The sequence below is a fragment of the Bipolaris zeicola genome (assembly GCF_000523435.1).
Source record: "Bipolaris zeicola 26-R-13 unplaced genomic scaffold scaffold_160, whole genome shotgun sequence".
Lineage (NCBI taxonomy): Eukaryota > Fungi > Ascomycota > Dothideomycetes > Pleosporales > Pleosporaceae > Bipolaris > Bipolaris zeicola.
The window spans coordinates 1-19,378 of NW_006912209.1; the positions used below are offsets into that span (position 1 = coordinate 1).

The 19,378-nt window shown below is 49.3% G+C and overlaps 9 protein-coding genes across 9 annotated transcripts; 3 read left to right on the top strand and 6 right to left on the bottom strand.

Moving 5' to 3' along the window:
• Positions 1-374: 374 nt before the first annotated feature.
• COCCADRAFT_28586 (uncharacterized protein) lies at positions 375-831 on the bottom strand (the record flags this gene model as incomplete). The annotated part of the gene is made up of 2 exons (XM_007716967.1): positions 375-494; positions 547-831. 2 exons carry the CDS (start codon positions 829-831, stop codon positions 375-377), a joined length of 405 nt encoding a protein of 134 aa, XP_007715157.1.
• Positions 832-1,665: 834 nt separating this feature from the next.
• Positions 1,666-1,896, bottom strand: COCCADRAFT_103669 (uncharacterized protein; the record flags this gene model as incomplete). The annotated part of the gene is made up of 1 exon (XM_007716974.1): positions 1,666-1,896. A coding segment is annotated over one exon (231 nt), but the record flags the coding sequence as incomplete, so codon positions are not given.
• A 574-nt stretch (positions 1,897-2,470) lies between these two features.
• Positions 2,471-4,706, bottom strand: COCCADRAFT_103700 (uncharacterized protein; the record flags this gene model as incomplete). Its single annotated transcript, XM_007716975.1, has 4 exons — positions 2,471-3,332; positions 3,387-4,146; positions 4,202-4,319; positions 4,371-4,706. 4 exons carry the CDS (start codon positions 4,704-4,706, stop codon positions 2,471-2,473), a joined length of 2,076 nt encoding a protein of 691 aa, XP_007715165.1.
• Positions 4,707-5,241: 535 nt separating this feature from the next.
• COCCADRAFT_103662 (uncharacterized protein) lies at positions 5,242-6,963 on the top strand (the record flags this gene model as incomplete). Its single annotated transcript, XM_007716976.1, has 4 exons — positions 5,242-5,762; positions 5,816-6,512; positions 6,594-6,777; positions 6,866-6,963. The coding sequence occupies 4 exons, from the start codon at positions 5,242-5,244 to the stop codon at positions 6,961-6,963; spliced, it is 1,500 nt and encodes a 499-aa protein (XP_007715166.1).
• A 467-nt stretch (positions 6,964-7,430) lies between these two features.
• On the bottom strand, positions 7,431-7,925 carry COCCADRAFT_103706 (uncharacterized protein; the record flags this gene model as incomplete). The annotated part of the gene is made up of 3 exons (XM_007716977.1): positions 7,431-7,582; positions 7,657-7,785; positions 7,853-7,925. 3 exons carry the CDS (start codon positions 7,923-7,925, stop codon positions 7,431-7,433), a joined length of 354 nt encoding a protein of 117 aa, XP_007715167.1.
• Positions 7,926-8,999: 1,074 nt separating this feature from the next.
• Positions 9,000-10,693, bottom strand: COCCADRAFT_28590 (uncharacterized protein; the record flags this gene model as incomplete). Its single annotated transcript, XM_007716968.1, has 4 exons — positions 9,000-9,382; positions 9,438-10,255; positions 10,313-10,495; positions 10,599-10,693. 4 exons carry the CDS (start codon positions 10,691-10,693, stop codon positions 9,000-9,002), a joined length of 1,479 nt encoding a protein of 492 aa, XP_007715158.1.
• A 587-nt stretch (positions 10,694-11,280) lies between these two features.
• Positions 11,281-13,198, top strand: COCCADRAFT_103666 (uncharacterized protein; the record flags this gene model as incomplete). The annotated part of the gene is made up of 7 exons (XM_007716978.1): positions 11,281-11,338; positions 11,409-11,670; positions 11,729-11,777; positions 11,848-12,070; positions 12,129-12,468; positions 12,523-13,031; positions 13,086-13,198. 7 exons carry the CDS (start codon positions 11,281-11,283, stop codon positions 13,196-13,198), a joined length of 1,554 nt encoding a protein of 517 aa, XP_007715168.1.
• Positions 13,199-13,817: 619 nt separating this feature from the next.
• COCCADRAFT_103671 (uncharacterized protein) lies at positions 13,818-15,710 on the top strand (the record flags this gene model as incomplete). The annotated part of the gene is made up of 3 exons (XM_007716979.1): positions 13,818-13,878; positions 13,908-14,244; positions 14,327-15,710. 3 exons carry the CDS (start codon positions 13,818-13,820, stop codon positions 15,708-15,710), a joined length of 1,782 nt encoding a protein of 593 aa, XP_007715169.1.
• Positions 15,711-16,522: 812 nt separating this feature from the next.
• Positions 16,523-18,923, bottom strand: COCCADRAFT_103708 (uncharacterized protein; the record flags this gene model as incomplete). Its single annotated transcript, XM_007716980.1, has 4 exons — positions 16,523-17,539; positions 17,599-18,032; positions 18,177-18,825; positions 18,891-18,923. Coding segments are annotated over 4 exons (2,133 nt in total), but the record flags the coding sequence as incomplete, so codon positions are not given.
• Between the last annotated feature and the right edge of the window lie 455 nt (positions 18,924-19,378).

Consider the following 19,378-nt stretch of genomic DNA (forward strand, 5'->3'; position numbering starts at 1 on the left):
CTCTCTCTAGTTTTAATGAGTATCTCTCTCGTTCACTTTTAGTGAGTCTTCCTCTCAAGTTTTAATGAGTAACTCTCTCGTTCTGCTGGGGTGCTATTATAGCGGGCGGAGGCTACCTTTGTCAGATTGTGATGGGTTTTTAAAGACGGGTGTAAAACTGTCATAAATATGGGTGATGAATAATTTTTTAATTATTTTTGCTAGTACAGTTCACAACTCCTATTCTAGCGTTTTGACTTGGTGCTTCTACAGAGGTAACCAGGCGTAGCTCCATATGCAGCGGTCAACAGATTACTTAGTATGAATATGGAGTGCAAGAGCCTACTTAAGTAAGTATAACTCTTGCTTGGTAAGATAAGGGCATATTGAAATATCTATCCGTATCTCTTCGTAAGTTCAAACTGACACCATGAATGCCAGTCAGAGTAGGGGGATATCCGGTGTTTATCGAAGTGCGGATCGGCCCGAACGTCGGACATTCTGTCCCAATAGGCCTGCTTTCATTGTCAGTGGTATTGAAACCTGCATGGGACAGTGAATACTCACGTTTACTAAAAATCCAAATTCCTTTAGTGCATCTGTGACGACATAAGGGTTTCCACAGGACGCCCTAAACCAAATGAGGAGCAGCTTCGTTTGCAGTAGCCATATGGGATGTGCGTGAGATGTTCGCTCAGTCTGTTCTGAAGGTGGCATGATGTATTCATATCGATCCAGTCTGTGACAATCGAGGGAGTCTTGCTCGTCCGCTTGCACAAGCTCCTCAACTTGTGCAGAAAGCATAGTTGCCACGTCTTGCTCAAGTCCCATGAGTGCCCCGATAGCACACATTATTAAAAGAAGGGAAAAAGGAGTCTTATCTCAGTCCAATGTCGAAATGTGTATGAAAGGCAGATGTACGCAAAATGAATCAAAAAATGTTCGCATATACCGACTCAACGCAGAAGGGGTGGGAAATTTACAAGAGTGGCTCCCATTATCCCTGCAGCGAGTTCGTACCGTATACAGTAGATTAGTCCGATGCGTGTCATTTATTTGTGGACAATGTGATTTGCAATGAGGAGCTTTGGTTATGCTGGGAAGGCCTCTGAATGTATCGTTTGGGGATGGACGATTCAGCGCGTTGGTGCACCTTTGCTCATCCTGAATAGTGTATGGCGGTGTCAGTCCCTCACCGAACATATCAGCATGGATTGGGTTGCTGTTATCTTGAATGCACGAATGGAGGGACAGCAAATCTCCAGAAGTAGGAGAACAATCCGCTTCTACGAGTAGCATTAAATCAAGCGGAAAGCTGGTGAAGGGCTCAGTGAAGTCAAAATGGCTTGTCCTCCCATCTACCGAACGAACATCATTGACAGACGCTGTTCCACGGCCTTCAAGAGGCAGCGCAATGTGTTTTGGAGACGCAAATTTGAAGGGAATCAAGTGAATATCATGTGTTTGTTCCAAGTAAAGGGGTATATCGCTAGTTGAGGCGTACGTCGATGTTTGGTCGACTGGAAGGGAAGCGCAGGACGTTGCCGACGTCGTTGAGCTAGCCCTGTCTGATGGAACGACGGCTATGGAGTCATTTGGCAGAGACTCGTTGGCATCAGTCTCGTCATGCGCATCTGTTGGGCCTTCACATGCCGCCATAGTTACTAGTGACTCTTCAATCACTGACGAGGCTATGGAATGACTGCGATCATTGACGGAGGGTTGCGGGCGGGTGACGAGGTTGTGGAGAGTTTTCTCATGACGAACGACGAGATCTTTTCGCGCATAACGGCGATGGCAGAATTTGCACTTGAATGGCTTTTCGTTGGTGTGACTGCGTTGATGGCGGATACAGTGCTCGCTCCTCTTATACGCTTTCCCACAAGTATCGCAAACATATCCCCGCTTCTCGCGCATGCCCTTGTTCGAGACGATGGTCATCATTCTTCCTGACTGTGTGTATCACGGCTTAGCTGCAGCATAGATTCGACGGTTGTTGCTCGAAGGTGTGAGGTGGAATGTACCAGAGGGAAACCTGAGAACGGAAAGCGTCCATCCGGCGATCCCATGGTTGCCAGCCCCATCCCCGCGTTTGTTCGCTCGCATGACTCCGATGCCAGTGTCTTGGTGCGATGTTAGTTCCGTGATTAATGCGCCGCGGTAATCATCACCTTCTAGAGCAGACGTTCCTGGGCCTCCAGCCTTCTCGTTATTTTGTAAGGAAAGAAGGCGTGTTCATCCATATGTCGAAGAGATTTTTCTAACTATCAGATATCGCACGCTCGTCAGTAATGCCAATCATCTCTGCTCGTGATAGGGAAATCCAGTTACTGTTTCACGACGTTGCGAATGTCTGTAGCCCACTACCTATCCTGCATCCTAGCTTACTCTATTCATTCCGGTTGTTGAACAAGTAGTCCCATTCGGCCGTAAGTTACACGACCTTGACGGTCGGTTTGATTGCCGCTGTTCTCGCTTTGGCGATGTGGTGCTACTTCTGACAGCACCCTTTTGTCCCACTCTGATCTCCGCCAAACGCCATTTTGCTCAACTTGTCCACCAGCGCACCTCCCTGCTTCACGCCACTTGGCACACTGCAGTAACTCGGTGGCACATCGAGACACGGATTTCTTGTGAAAAAATTCCTCGGCCGCAGCAACAACGTCATTGGCTCTGCAGGCATCACAGGAAAGTCCTCAGGCGAAGGGAAATGCGTGATACCAAAGGTATGCCACAACACGACATCAGTGTTGGTGATATCGACGGTAGGATTGGCCGCGATCCACTGTGGAACTCCCTGAGAGACTTCGCCGGAGGTTTGTGGAACATGGCGTCCTGCCGGATGCAGCTGTCCATCATCGTATTTGGTGACGTGCACGGCGTGTCGTGCGAAGCCGGCACGCTTCCAGACGAGACCGCCTGGCTTCGGAAGCAGCTCGGGGACTTCGCGGCTAACAAGCTTATAGGAAACGGGCTTCTTAGAATAGGGATTGATCTTGCTCTCATTGCACATTTCCCATGTGCGACTTGTAGCGCCATTGTAGTCAGTGGCGGCCTGCTCAGGCGTTGCTAGCTTCGTCTTAAGCGCGTAGAAAGCATTGCCGTACTTGTTTTCTTGAGAGCCAACTTCGCCAGAGCCACGCGCAGCGTCGACCATGTAGACAGTGTTGTTAGGGCCATCAATATTAGGGTCGATACGCATACAAAAGAGATGCTGATGGTTGTGCGCGTTAACGCCTGGATAGACTTGTGTGCCCCAGCCATGGAGATCTTCGTCTTCGTTACAGGGGAATGTGTTCAAAATGCCAGTGAGTTTGATTTCCAGCTGAATGGTACCGTCTTGATGTAGGATCCTAAAGATGTCAACAGAAGTCTACTTCCAGCCTCAGGACTAAGATCTAACTCACCAGTACACGCAGTACTCGTAATTTGCGGCTGTAAAGATGTGAGAAAGAACTAGCTTGCGGGCACGCGTCACTATGACGGATTTGTCGCGGAAGTCGGTGTGTTTGAAGAGAATGCCTGCATCTTCTTCGTGGATACAGATGGCATTCTTGATAGTGCTAGCAGCACCAGCTTTGTTCACAAACGCTGCGTCCATATAATGGATGGCTCCCTTACAGTCGCAGCCAAGGCTGAGAGAATTTGTCATATATCCCCCACCATATTCTCCTAAGTCGAAGGCGTGTTTTCGTTGATGAGGATGCTCTGGATTTCCGTACGGAACCACCATTTCAGCGAGAGATAATCTCCAGAAAGTATCGCGTTCAGTACCCTGGTCATTGAACGTGATATTTGAGAGAACAAGGCCTTCGCGGTAATTGAAGCCTACATGTAGTTTCCAGTTCTGCCAGCTAATAACTCTGCCATCGAGTGAAAATGAGACGCCCTCAGGCTGCGTGACGTTGATCGGCTTCAAGTCTGTACGGAAGCCACCTTCTTTCTCAATTGCCGCAGCATGGTAGTTGTTTGGTGGGGCTTTATTCAATGGCCGGCGAATAGGTGGAACGTCTATATGTATAATCTCCTGCGTGTCGGCATTATAAATTGGTGTGAAATCCAACGGATAGGTGTATTGACTGTCGTCTGGGTGTGGACGATAGTACATCAAAGCTTGTTGAAGTCGGATGTTCGAACCGAATCGTTCGTCATAGCCGATAGTCCAAGCTGGTAATCATTAGCAATTCGGATCAGCAAGAGACGTGCAGCACGGAGTACTCACGGTCGCAATAAACCTTATGCATGTCCTCTGGTGGGATACCAATGATACCACATTGCTCAATGACTTTTGGATCTTTCCGGATAACCGACTCAACCATCTGAAGATCCTCCATAGTAATCTAATCACGGTCAGTGCCGCCGATGAAAGGGTTTCTCGATAGGGTTCTAACCAAAGGCTGAACACCCGGCGTCTCTTCCCATTTGAGTATCTTGCCATCTGTCAGGTCTACGAGACCATCAAACACCTTGCTGCCCTTCCCGATGCAAACAACGTCCGCGACTCTGTTCGGGCGAGGAGTGTGCTCCGGGTCTTTGACCCACTTCAGCATGACCGCCTTGGGTGGCTCATACAGGGTAATTGCATTGAAGGCAATATGGCTGTGCTCTCTCTTGATAATGGCAACGGCATACTCAATTTCCGTCTCGATCAAAGGATCGAGCGGATGTGGAGCACGGCCAATGCCCGTCACGTGGCTCGCTGCCTGCTTTAGACGATCCAGAGCCATGGCGTGTGCGTTGTGGTTGATCGAATTGGTCCGCTTATATTTCTCCAGAGATGGACAGAATAGAAGAATTGAAGTAGGATCCGGCAGGACAAAGCAAGTGCAGAACAAGCGTCTCATCCATCCTCTTATGTATAGCCAGCTCTTGTGGATCGGCCTACAACCGCTCCAGAGCTCACTGCACGCTAAGACGATTCGCGCATGGCACAACCATCTAATCTAGAAGAAAGTGAACATATGGCACGTATGTGTAGCCCTGATGACTAAGCCCTGATTGCTGCAGTCCTAGCATGCGGCATGCGCTAGTATTCCAAACTCGCGCCGATTAAGCTTGGACCATTCCGTTTCAGGCACATATAGCCTGGCTATTCCTGTTTAGGCAGTTTTAGTCAGGACCTGCCTCACATCATCTTGCAGGCTTGGCTGTGCGGTGTAATATGGGCGAATTAGACCTATGAGACCAGATATCATATTTAAATTCCCATTCATGGCGACTTAATTCAGGCGTCAAGAAGAACTGTATGAAAATTACATCAACATGGCGGCATCAACATTGACTATCCGAGGTCCGGAGGGCAAACAAGTCTCAGTTTCTACGGGTCTTTTCATTGATAATACATTCATTCCATCCCTCGAAGGCCATACACTCGACATCAAGAACGCGTATTCCAGAGAAACTATTGGTGTTATCTCAGGAGCTACACCAGCAGATGTTGACGCTGCGGTCGCCTCGTCCTACCGCGCATATCAGGGAATATGGAGGCAGATTGCAGCAGCGAAGAGAAGACAGCTTCTACTGAAACTTGCTGATTTGATCGAACGCGATCTCGAAATCTTTGGCATCCTCGAAGGCAACGATGTCGGAGCACTACTAGCGACAACAAGTGGTCAGCTCGGGCCAATGGCTTGCGAATGGATCAGGCATTTCGCTGGCTGGGCTGATAAGATAGACGGACGAAGTGCAGATTGGGATCAAGGGGGAGAAAGGGGGGGCTTCTCGTATACGCGCCGAGAACCCTACGGAGTTACAGCAGCTATTGTGCCTTGGAACACTCCCCTGTAAGTTGATGTGCAGTATCTTCCAAAATTCTACGAGATATTGATGATTGTAGGATGCTCACTTGTTGGAAGATTGCTCCTTGCATAGCAGCTGGGAACACGCTAATCATTAAACCGCCTGAGTTGGCACCCCTATCAGCTCTGCATCTGGCCAAGCTGATTGCTGAAGCTGGATTCCCACCCGGTGTCATCAACATCATACCAGGTCTTGGGTCCACGGCCGGCTCTGCTTTGGCCCACCACATGAAAATTCGCAAGATCGCTTTCACTGGCTCTACCCTTACTGGACGCGCCATCTTGAAAGCCTCAGCAGAGAGCAACCTTAAAAAAGTGTCTCTCGAGCTCGGAGGAAAGAGCCCAACAATCATATTCGACGATGCTAACTTTGAAGAGGCTGTGACATGGGCTGCAATTGCAATCACCGCGGGCGAGGGCGAAATTTGCGCCGCTGGATCCCGAATTTACGTCCAGGACACCGTCTATGAGAAATTTCTGAAGGCTTTCTCTGAACGATGCAAGAGTGCTGCGCCTGGTGATCCCATGGCTCCGGAAACTAACAAAGGACCTCTTATTAGCGACCAGCAGCGGGAGAAAGTCTCATCATATATTGAAAGCGCGAAGGCGAACGGTACGCCATTGTTGCATGGCGGTAAGCGAATCGGAAATAGTAATGCCATCGAAAATACAGCCTTCTTCGATGTGCCTGAAGATTCGCCTATTATGAGAGAAGAAATCTTCGGACCAGTAGCGGTAAGTACCTTTTTTTTCTTTTGAGAAGGCGAAGAAGATGTGTGCATTGTGCGCTGACACATAATGCTTTCCACTTTACAGTCCATCGCCAAATTCCATAACGAAGAAGATGTCATTCAAAAAGCCAACAATTCCGAGTACGGCTTGTCCGCCGCTGTTTTCACAAGGGATCTTGCCCGTGCGCATCGAGTTGCGGACCGCCTCGAGAGCGGCCAGGTTACCGTCAATGCGTGGGGCATGTTGGCTGCTAACATGCCGTTCGGAGGTATGTTTATTTTGTCGCTTAGAAGCAGCGCTTTATTTATTTTTTTCGTTTTTGGAGCTGGAATTATTGCTGACATTGATAAAAACAGGACATAAACAAAGTGGCTTTGGCAGAGATGGCGGTTTGGAAGCTTTCGAGGATTGGACTACAGTCAAGGCAGTTAAAATTGTTGTGCCGCGTTTGTAGCACGACGGAACATGTATTCTCTATGGTTGCTATAATGAAGCCTTGAAATGAATTTGAAGTGTTTATGTTTGAAAGTGACATCTTCACTCAGGTTGCTGTTGCTTATCTACCATAGTCGCTCACTTGAAGTAAGTGCCCGCCGCAGTAGACTATGCACTCTTTTAGCAGAATTTGCTTAGCCAGGTATGCTATTTTGTTGAGTTCTTGCAATCTACTTGTTCACACTGGATAACGAGTTAGAACGCATACTTGAGCCGCGACGTCTATACGAGATAATCCCATAGCAGCTTGCAATTTGGTCAACGTGAATGCTCGGAAAACGGGGCAAAAAATCATGACAAATATAAGTAGCTACTCGAGAGAGAACTCTTCAAAGGTAGGATATTTAATTGCTACAAGAAAGATAACAGATTGAAGATTGGGCCAAAAGTAGACGTCGCCGCTCGCAATCACAACTGCTCCAGTAATCACAACTTTCCCTTAGGCCGTGCCGCACACTTGAAACATACCCCGCAATCGTCAGAAGAGAACAAAACCTTGCTGCCGCGATGAATAAAAAAGCTATCTCCAGGGCCCAATTTCTTCTCCATCCCGGTCTCGTCTTTCAGCGTAACGGTGCCTTGACAGTGTTAGATTCTGCAGTATTGATCACGAATATTTGGAAAAGGATTTCCAAAAGATTTGATCACATACCTTCGTACACAACGCCACTCTCGTCATAGCCGTGTAAACCAGGACCAATTGGCGGGCCCTTCTCAATGCGGAACCAGATCCCAGCTAATGGGTCTTGAGTCGTCTCTCCCTTTGAATTGAATATATCATCTGGCAAATTCAAAAATCAATATCCATCTTCAACAGTATATGAAATAAAAAGAAGACGGGGACTAACCGAAGAAAACATATTTGTCCACTTGGTCAGTGAGCTTGTACCTTTCAGTCGCAGACTTGAATTCGACCGGCATATTCGCAACTCTTGCAATCTCCAACAAACCGATTGGTTATCTCGTTCAAATCTGGACTGAGAACAAGGTACGTAGATGGCAAAGATATCGCTCCTTTAAGCGCACAAAGTGACCTTCCATTCCGTGAACGGGAGGCCCAACTAGACCAAACGTGGTACCTGCTGGCTAAATCTTCTCAAAGAGGTAACGCAAGACTTTGTCTGGCCGATTTGCCGACATTTGCGGGGTTGCTGGCCAATCTGTATACCAGATGACAATGACATACTTTATCTATGTACAAGTCCAGGATACCATGTAAATGACCATGCGGGGTTCCATCGACGAACTATGCTGGATTTAGATCTTTTGCTAGTGATGTCTTAAGCCATGACATGACACAACACATCTTTGAACCTCAACTGCATACAATAGCCGATTTTATCTTGGAAAGATAGTGGCACGTACACACTGATAAGGTCGATTCTAAAAAGAGTTCTGTTCCGAGTGATATGATAAGGAAGCGCGTATCGACGTTACAAAAATCATGTTGATAAGATGTTTTTCTTTCTGGAAGTCAACGCCGGCTGTACCGGTGTTGCCACATAACAGCATTACTTTCCATTCATCTAAAGGAACTTCGTTCAACGGCTAAGCCCCTCGTGACACAGAAACCATGCGCTATCACTTCGTGTTCTCCAAGCTGTCCCCGCATGGTATGCGTGTTTTCCTAATTTCAATATCCGGGATCTAGGCGTACGTCGGCGATTTATTCTGACAGGGTTCCGTACTAGCACAATGCATTGCACTGTGACTTTGCACCGTGGCTTCGCAGCTTATAGGGTTAAGAGTATAATCGCGGACTTTTCTATGACGAGGTCGGATGAGGATAGATACAATGACCACGCGATCTACGCGAGTAATTCCAATTGTGACAGCGATTGAGCACTAAGCTTAAATGTTCGTCAATGTAACTTCTTTTCTTATTCCAGTTGTAACCATTGTGGAAGAAAGTTTGAACAGTTGTCCATGACCCAATCTATGAATATTATACTATGTAGTATCCAGAGGCTTTTAATGACTCGATTTACTTCCAGGCTAGAGCTTAGCATCCACAACCCCATTCTCCTGTTCAAGCGCCAACTTGGTGATCACAGCTGCCCTCGCACCTTGCTCAATAGCACCATCGATAAAACCTCTCCAGCCCTGAGCCCAGTCCGCGCTCGCCATGAACACACGGCCATGGGGCTCCTGAAGCGCCTTTACATGTTTCGTCGCCCAACCAGGACCAGCAGCGAACCACGCGCCTTTGGCATATGGATCGTTCGACCACGTGTGCGACACGTATCCCCGCACATTGCCATTAGGCTGCAGTTTTTTGAATTCAGAAATGATCTCATCGCTATTTGTGGGGTCTTGAAGTTTTCCGTTTTGGCCAAACATTAGAACATATGTGCCCGGTCGGTTTGCTGATGGTGTGCCTTACATTCGTTAGTTACAAAGCAATTCGGGGTTGTGTTGGGGAAATATACATACCATCGTGATCCTTGATTCCGAAAAGGAAACTACTGTCTTTAGAATCGGAAGTGTTTGTGAACCAATGTCCTTGCACCTCATCCAGTGAGACGACATACTTCTCGCCAGTGTTGATATGGCCGTCTTGAACTGCATTTTGCTTCGCAGGTGCTAGTGGAGGCTCAAACGTAATGTCGCCCAAGCAGTTGAGTGGAATGGTGCAAACAACCCGTTTCGCGCTGTAAGCAGATCCATCCGCACAAGAAACGATGACCTTTTTCGAGTCTTTGGTCTGCTTGATGGAATTGACCGCCTTGTTGAAAACCCTGTCGCCTTGATACTCTGCTAATATGTGACGGCACATGTTTGTCGTACCTCCGCCACCTAGTTTAAAGCAACCAACTGCATCGTACATTGTTGGGAGGCTATAGCCACCAGCAGCATACCATCGCAACGCATCTGTCCACGCTAGGTCTTGAGCATTGCAACTGCCGAAGGAGTTTGTATGGGGGACAAAAAGATCTTTGTCAGATTGCGGCAAGTCTAGCTGGTTGAGTCGGTCTTGACAGCTTAGGTGGTCGTGTTTATGCCATGGCTGAGGTCGCAAAGGTTCGTGTGGGTAAGGCATCACCTGGCGTGGAGTCAAGCCGTCGATGCTGAAGAATTCCTCGGCGATTTTCGCGAGCTTCGCGTTGTATCCAACGACGTCGTCTATTTTTTGCACGCTTGATCCTTCTGGCTTATATAACACGTATTCCATGTGTGTTGTTCCAGCTGAGGTCTTAAGGTGCTTCTCCAGGCTGTGTCGATGCATTTCAGCGTAGAAATGGGGTTGATGCCTGACAAGATTCATTAGCTTAGCGTCACACGTTATCTTCTCAAGGGCATGTAGTTACCAATGCACATATGTGCCCCCCATTTCAAGGTCTTCTCCCCATTCCTTCGCTGTCCATGTGCGGCCTCCAATGCGATCGCGAGCTTCCAGAAGCAGTACTTTCAGGTCACGGTTCAAGGACAGGTTACGAGCAGCAACAAGACCACAGAATCCACCTCCGATCACAATGGCATCGTAGTTGTCCCTGTAGAAGCGGTCAGCGGTTGAACTACATAAGGTACGTCTCAACACCATCTTTCACCAAAGCAGTCCTCGCAGAAAGTGGGCTGTTTACAACATTCATTTACCTTGGATTAGATGTGCTTGAAACAACAGCATCAGTTCTCAGACCCTTCGATATCCCCGACTTGTCGTACTTGTGGCCTTCTTTCGTGTGCGACATGATTCTAATTGCGAGAAACGTAGTAGTATAACGATCAAAGCTGTGGTCATTGGTGGAGCCATCTTGCCCCAAGTTATATCGGCTCGTAAAAGTTCCCCATGCAACCAAGAAGGTAATACGAGCCGCATCGGCCACAGACCCCCTGCCATGACTTGTAACCCATGAACCCGCAGACGCCACCTCCCCCACTGCTCAGCCAACCCCAATGCGGTAATTGCATCCGGGGTCCGTGCGCGATCACCTGCCTGTCATCCCCACATTTCCCCAGATTCGCACGCGCGGCAACAGTGATTGTCGGAATCGAGTGGATCCAATAAGATAAGACGGATGTTGTTCATTGTGATAATGCGATAAGCTACAGCTGAAGCGGCCCAGTTCGTACTGATACGATATACTATGCTTCTTACACCATACTACTAGTACTTACTGCCCACGCAACTCCAGAATTTCCCATGTATCTTGTCCCCCGTCCTCGATTTGGTCAAAAGGGTTGAACTGGGCGTCTACTATTCATTTCACGCCGACAGCACTAAGAGTTGTGCGAATCACTCAATATGGCGGGCAACGGAGACTGTGAAAGACGACACATGTCTGGTACCGATGACAAGCCAATGGAGCTGCTGACGCAGTCTGAATCCATATCCGGTACGTACGTGGGCCTCGCTGCAGATTCAACAGTCAAACCAGTCGCTTACCGCAGAACATCGTGACACAGGCGGACTTGGGAGAAGAGAGTCGTACCAGGAAGGCTATGTCTCTGAAACCACCAGGCGTGATATTACTGCCCTCGAAATTGCATCGATAGGCTGGAGCATTTGTAACAGTTGGGTGGGCGTTTTGTCGACACTTGCGTTCAACGTCGCAAATGGCGGATCGCCGGGTCTTCTCTATGGACTCTGGTTCGTCTTCATCATGTACGGCTTTGTCATATATACGTTGGCAGAGTTAGCCAGTGTTTATCCTTCAGCGGGTGGTCAGTAAGTTTTGTCGTCCTTGCAACTTTCGGTCCAGATACAGCACTGAAAACTTGAACAGGTACCATTGGACAGCGGTTGTGGCTCCGAAGTGGTGCGCTCGTGCTACGGTAAGAGGAGCCCTCTGACAAATGTTTTTGTCTGGAGTTTGATTCGAAATACTGACATGATATGCTTTAGAGCTACGCATGCGGTATGATCAACATATTTGCCTGGGCAGCGCTTTCTGCCGGCGTAGCCATCATCCTTCCGCAACAATTACTAGCTCTCGTTATCACGTACAACCCCTCTTATGAGGTCGAGCGGTGGCACGTATTTCTAATCTACCAGTTTGTATGCGTGATATGCCTACTACACAACATATTCAGCCTCCGAAAAACCATGTGGCTGTTTGAAGTCATTTGTAAGTATTCCGAATAATATGTACGAGATTACCATGGCACTGACTCTACACGATGTAGTTGCGTTATCGCTCGCCGCCTTCATAGCCGCCACAGTCACTTCATTGGCACGAGCCCCCCATTTCCAATCGAGTAAAGCCGTTTGGGTTACATTCGTTGATCTGAGCGGTTGGGACAACAAAGGACTAGTCTTTTTTATTGGGCTTCTTACTCCAGGTTACATGTATGCTGGAATAGATGGAGCCATCCATCTAGCAGAGGAAGCTCGTAATGCTCGAACAGCCGTCCCCAAAGCCCTTGTGTCGATCTGGGGTATAGGATTCGTTACATCCTTCATAGTGGCGGTTGCATCCATGTATGCCGTCCAAGACTTCACCGCAGTTGCAACAACAAAGACTGGGTAAGGCGTCACATCAAGCTGAAGAGACATGAATCTTACTAATATTTTGCCCAGCTTCCCTGTTTTCGAACTTTGGCGCCAGGCAATGAAATCTGAGGCTGCAGCAACTGCTTTCTTGGTCTTCACACATGCGGCTGGATACATGGCCGTCTCAGGGTGTCAGCAAACTGCATCGCGCCTGACCTGGTCATTTGCCCGCGACTCTGGCTTGATTGCCTCCTCGAAGATCTCCCTCATAGCCGAACAATGGCAGGTTCCCATATGGGCTCTCTGTGCAAATGGGATAATGACATTCCTTATTGGATGTGTCTACCTCGGATCTTCAACGGCCTTCAACGCATTTATCGGCACAGGCCTGATCCTCCAGCTTGTCACATTCGCATTTCCTGCAGCGCTATTGTTGTTGACAGGTCGACCAAAACGCTTCTTACCGCCCAACCGCACCTTTGGACTGCCGAGTGCTTTTGGCTGGGTCGCAAACGTCCTCACCATTGCCTTTGCTCTTTTCTGCCTCGTTTTTTACTGCTTTCCCCCGGCCAGACCAGTGACCGCGTCGAACATGAGTGAGTTTGATAATTCTGGTCTTTATATGAATTGGACATTTCTGACATGCTTAGATTACGCGCCAGCTGTTCTTGCAGTAATAGGCATCTTTATTGTTGCAAACTGGTTCCTGCATGCAAGGAAACACTATCAAGGGCCACAGCTGGAAGATTTGGTTGCATTGTAGTTCGACGGAGTGCTGTGGCCTCGTTTACTTGAAATGATATCTAAGTTTTGATCCTGCGAGGACAATTGTGATTTCTATGAATGTTGAACTATGGATTTGCTACTAGCCCCATGTGTGAATGTGACATATATGTAACAAGAGACTTGTAGATACGTTCATTAAGTGATGAAAAATATCCCCTTCTGCCATTCTTCTTACTCACATGACAGAGCCTTCAGAATGCCCCTTCTCCATTTCAGCCATGGGTGCGGTTTCAATTAGTGAAGAACAATACGCTACTAGTCTTTCTAGAGCAAAATCCCTGGGCGAGCTGCCGACAAAAGTTACCGATCAGAGCTGCCAAACAAAGCCCCGCGCTTAAGAAGCATCCGTGTGATGTGCAGTCCCACTTCGGATGCATCAAGCAGGCCATTCTAACCTTCTTTACTCGAACTTTTTATTTCCCTTTCGCGTCTAGCGTACCAGATTGTTATTTCTCAGAGAAGAATGGCAGGCCACACCCTAATCTGCTAGTATCGGGTATCAAAAAGAACTCCCTTAGTCTTTATAAAGATCCATGAGGTCTTTTTCCTGAGCCGACACTGAAGCCCTCGACCTGTGATCAGCACCTCAAGTCACCATGTCAGTACACCCCACCAACCTCCCCACCCCACTCCTCTCTAACCTCAAACCCCCCATAGGTATACAACCTCCTTCGCTTTCTTTGAAGCCCTAATTGAAGCCGGGGTAAAGAACTGCTTCGTAAGCCTCGGTTCCGACCACCCCAGCATCCTCGAAGCCATTGTCAAGGGCCAGGTGGAGCTCCCAGACAAATTCCCAAAGATAATAACATGTCCGAACGAAATGGTCGCGCTATCCATGGCAGACGGCTACGCCCGTCTAAGTGGCGAAGCGCAGTGCGTAATCGTACATGTGGACGTTGGTACGCTGGCGCTCGCAGCTGCTGTGCACAACGCAGCCATGGGGCGGGCGCCTGTGTTGATATTTGCGGGGTTATCGCCGTATACGATTGAAGGGGAGGTGCTGGGGTCGAGAACGGAGTTCATGTGAGTTTCTTCTCCCCTACTTCACTTCTTCAACGACTGTTGTTGGCAATGGATATGGGCTAACGGGGTAAAAAAAAAATAGTCATTGGATACAAGACGTACCTGACCAAAAGCAAATCGTAGCACAGTACTGTCGGTACGTGGGCGAGATCAAAACAGGCAAAAACGTAAAGCAGATGGTGCGGCGGGCGCTGCAGCTTGCGACTAGCCATCCACAGGGACCTGCGTATCTGATGGGAGCAAGGGAGGTCATGGAGGAAACTATCGAACCCTATAGCATCAACTCAGCAGTCTGGAAGCCGATTGCGCCAGCGGCTCTACCGCAGGATGCTGTGCGAGAGATCGCTGAGGCCCTTGTGAGCGCATCTGATCCCCTCGTCATCGTCGGTTTCACTGGGCGTAACCACGCTGCGGTGCAATCCTTAGTGTCCCTAGCCAACACCCTACGTGGCCTTCGCGTGCTCGATACAGGGTGCTCCGATATGTGTTTTCCGGCGGACCACCCAGGGTGGCTGGGGATGAAATACGGCGTGGACTCCGTAATCGAGAACGCCGATGTCTTCCTTATACTCGACTGCGACGTTCCCTGGATCAACAAGCTGTGCAAACCCAAGGCCTCGGCAAAGGTGTTCCATCTCGATGTTGATCCGTTGAAGGAGTCTATGCTGGTGTTCTACATCGATGCGCAGCAGCGGTATCGCGTGGATACGCAAGTCGCTCTCGAGCAGATTACAGAGTACCTGCGTGGTCCGCTGGCCAAGGAGCTCGCAACTGGAGATGTCGAGCGCAGGGCTGAGACGCTCGTGAAGTCGTACAATGAACGCATTCGCATGCTTGATGAGCGGGCGAAGCCCTCGGGCGATGGGAGTCTCACAACTGATTACATCTGCTCCACTGTACGGCAAAAGTTGCCTCAAGACACCATCTTCGCGGTAGAGGCAATCACAAATACTATCGCAGTTGCTGATCAAATCCGAGCCACGCTTCCAGGTCAGTGGATTCACTGCGGAGGCGGAGGCCTTGGGTGGAGCGGCGGCGGCGCGTTAGGTGTCAAGCTCGCAGCAGACGCAGCAGATGCCTTGGTCCCCGGGAAGCGGAAGAGATTTGTAGTGCAGATCGTGGGCGACGGGTCATACATGTTCAGTGTTCCCTCGAGCGTGTACTGGATCTCGGCGCGCTACAAAATCCCCGTTCTGACGATTGTTCTCAACAATCTGGGCTGGAACGCGCCACGGAGATCTATGCTGCTAGTGCATCCTGATGGTCCTGCATCGAGAGCCACCAAGGAGGAGCTGAATATTTCCTTCGCCCCGAGTCCAGACTATGCGGGCATAGCGAGGGCGGCAAGTAACGGAGAGATATTTGGCGCCCGCGTGGTCAACGTATCTGAATTTGAGGCAGCACTGAATGAGGCGGTGGAGAGTCTTGAGCGAGGTGTCTCAGCGGTGCTGGATGTTGCAATATAAATAGGCAGAGGCTTTCTGAAAAACGCCGTTGGAATAGGTCACTAGTTGTGTAGTACCCCTTTGTATAGTAGTAGATATGGGTACAATTGATTTTGCCTGGATTCATGAGCTACGAAAATCCAGCAATACGTATAATCTTTGCATAACAGTTCTACCACAAAGTATTCGAGCCAGATACATAGTAAAATTTAGAAAAACATAACAGACTACCTAGCTCTACAGGAATTCCGGCTATGTCCTTGAAGTAACCACCTTAGCCACGCGCAACGAGCAGAGCGTCTACCATCCGTCATACATTCATGACACAGGGTTTCAAACTACGTCAATCTACTTATCTCTGGGATCCACTTGTGCGAGAGGATTTCCCCCGATAAGGCAATATTGTGTATCTTTGGCTAGGCGGAAAGTTTCCGCCTGCCCGCGCGGTGTCTTGGGGCCGTTCCCAATTCCGCGCTACACGTCTCCACTTTGCCGCAATCTACGGAGCCAGAGCCGCTGCACCGTATGTAGATTGGCGAATCTGCAAGCCGGTGTGGGGATACTGCTAACTACATGCGGAGCGTCTATCCTGTCGGCTTTACGTATCGGTTGATAATGCAGTACAGGGCTGAGCATTTCCTAGATTCGCTGATGCACACACACAGAGATGAGCGGGAGGTAGGTTGTAGTAGTCGTGTGACTGCCCCTTCAAATATGCCTATCTAGTATCTATATTGATTCAAATATTTATGGTAATAATACAAAGAGGATCCCATCGCTGCTCCGATGCTGACCTGGGCCCAATGATATGCGGGCTGACAAAGACTTCCCACCTACCCAAACAACGTTTCAAGTCGTCCTTCAGTCATAACATCCATCCAGTGGACCATATTCCTTGATGTACATGTGTCGGAATTGGCCGCCTTGTCTGCTTGCTGCCAGACTGCTTCCAAGATTGCGCTTATCCGTTTCACGGGGGCTACGCTGACGCGAGAGTGCAATCGCTCGACGCGCCATGATACTTGATCCCGCCACATTTGTAGGGTAGCAGGACGGTGCATCAAAGCAGCTATTTGGCCACGGAGCCCATCAAGGCTATTGGCGCTGAGGTCGTAACCCTGATGGATGTTCCTTGGAGTGCTTTCGGCAGACTGTAGTGCGCTACCTGCGGAGAGAAGGGGGATGGATGTCATGTTGTTCGCACCAGATGGTTCGGGTAGGTCGGACGCGATAGTCAGTATTGCGATGGCGAGGTCTAGGCTTGTTTGCCTCACTTGGCGTGTGGGTGCATCACCTATGATGACTTCGGGAAAACTTTGTATGAGCTCCAACAGAATTACCAGGCGGAGCATCGCGTCCACGGCGAACAGATGGGGGAGAGGCGTGTTTAAATCCTGAGTGTCATCCACAGATGTTACCAAAGGAGGTTGATGAGCTAGGACGAGCATGTACAGTTCCCTGACTCTTTTGGAAAGTTGCAAATCAAAATTAGACCCCCGTTCTTCCCGAGACATCAAATTCCGCTTTTGCCTAACAAGTGCAAGGCTTTCAGCAAGATAGACAAACAACGGAGTACTGATACCTGTGAAGGGATGGGGATATACCCTTTGTTCTTGGACAAGCGTGGTAAAACGGAGCAAGTATTGCAGTGATTCAACAGGCTGATCGATAATGATGGACAGCAGGCATTCCTGGTGCACCATGGCGCCTATGATGAAAGATTGTTCACGATCCAGTGCGACAGGCTTTTTTGACGTATCGTGGACTCCTTCGTCGGACAACCATGCCTGGAAAAGCAGTCTTGCGCCATGATGATGGGTCAAACCAATTGCAGAAGCATCAATCCAAGCCTTGAAATATGTTAGTCTTGAAAGGTTGCCATGTACTTGAAATTATGGTTTCTTCTTACCGCGCTGTTTGCAAGTAGCAGGGCGACCAATAGCGCTTGATATCGTGCGAATGCGGCCGATATGCGTGACAGGCCATTATCGCTACTTTTGTGGTGACTTGGAAATTGTAGCGTTTGAAGAGCAGACATGAGCCCTCGTATTGCTTTGGTTTGGTATCGTAACGTGACATTGTCCATGTCGCGAATCGAATTGGCCAGGTGTGCTGCGGACAGAGCTTTGATGCAGTCGTTCAGATATTCGCAGGTGAGCATTATCCGTGGTATGTCTTTGCGAAAAGGGTTTTGACGAGAGTCGAAGCACGACACTATCTGACAGGTGTTATCAAAATAGTGCACCGTCAAGTTGTTCTCGGTTTCGGCATCTATCCAGATGTTGCGCTGCCACGATGTACTCGCCAAGACTAGATTGTCGGAATCGACACATTGCTGGCCAACTTGTGCTGCCGCAGCGTCTATATGGAAGTCCGGGTCGTCAGCAGATTGCTGCTCGGTGCCACACAGCCAAGTATCGCTAGATGTTAGCCCAAGCGCAGATTCGATAGCATCAAGCACCAGAGTCGGGTGCTGATTTCCTCCACCATCTATCCTCGTGTCTGGAGAGGCTGGTGTGGAAGGCGACATATCTTCAAAAAGCTCATACGCGCTGGACGCTGCCATGTGAGGGGAAGAAGAGTCATCTGATGATAGGATTTGCACAGGGGAATCAATATCGGCCTGATGTAAATAGTCACTGCACATTGTGGAACTCTGCGGAGAGACGGGTTGTTGCAACACACGAGTATCCAGCGGGGATGCGGGTGAAGCGACGTTGGTCTCATGCCGTCGCTTGCCCTCCTTGACGGCAGCGGAGCGCGATTCAAGGGTGCTTATCTGAGGACTAGTGGCATTTGCGACGGGCGGAGAATGCAATGAGGCCTGGTCATGGCCGAAAGGGCTGTCATGGGCGTTGGCGTGCATGGTAGGCTTCTGTCGCCAACTTTGGTCGAAGATCATGGGCTGTGAGGTAAACGGATCCGGGCTCAGGGGTCCAGCGGTCGCTTTCATAAAGCCTTCCAAGGGGCCAGACGATAAGTGCTGTATGGTCGACGACTTGCGCGGGTGCTTGCGGACAGCTCCCGAAGTGAGGGACGCTGTCTTCCATCGCAATTGGCGAGCGAAGCCGGGGCACTGAACATTGCGCCCTTGACAGTTCCGACAGTGAGGCCGGGTCTCATCGCATTTGATGCGCTGTGAGGGTTTGAATATCAGCTTTTCTGTGCACAAGACAAAACCGGACGGCGGTGATGATTTACTTTTTGCCGGCAGGCTCCGCAGCCATCTGCAGGGCGGCAGTTAGTTGCGGCGTCGCACCCCGGGCGTCATGACGTACGTACCTCTGCTCCGAGCGTGTTTGAACATATGTAGCAGTCAAGATGCGATGTGGCAGGTCTCTACCCTCGCCATACGAAAGTGCATGGTGGGTGTTGAGGAAAGAGTATAGTACGTAACTAGGTAAACAATTCACGGGGGCTTTGAAGATGGGTCTGATAAGGCCTGATAGGTGGATAGATCCCCGCACACGTGACGGGGTGCCAGCGGAGTCTAATGTCGGCACTCTGCTACCGAATTGGGACGGAATGAGACATGTGTTGTATCCATGGACAGTTGGGACACGAGCAAGTTGAGAATTCTGGCTCAGCAGTACACCACGTCTGCAATCGTATTCTACCCGGCCAGTCAGCGTTGGTTGGACCTAGAAATCCCCAGTATAAGCAGAATCACGCCAACTATAGTAGCCAGT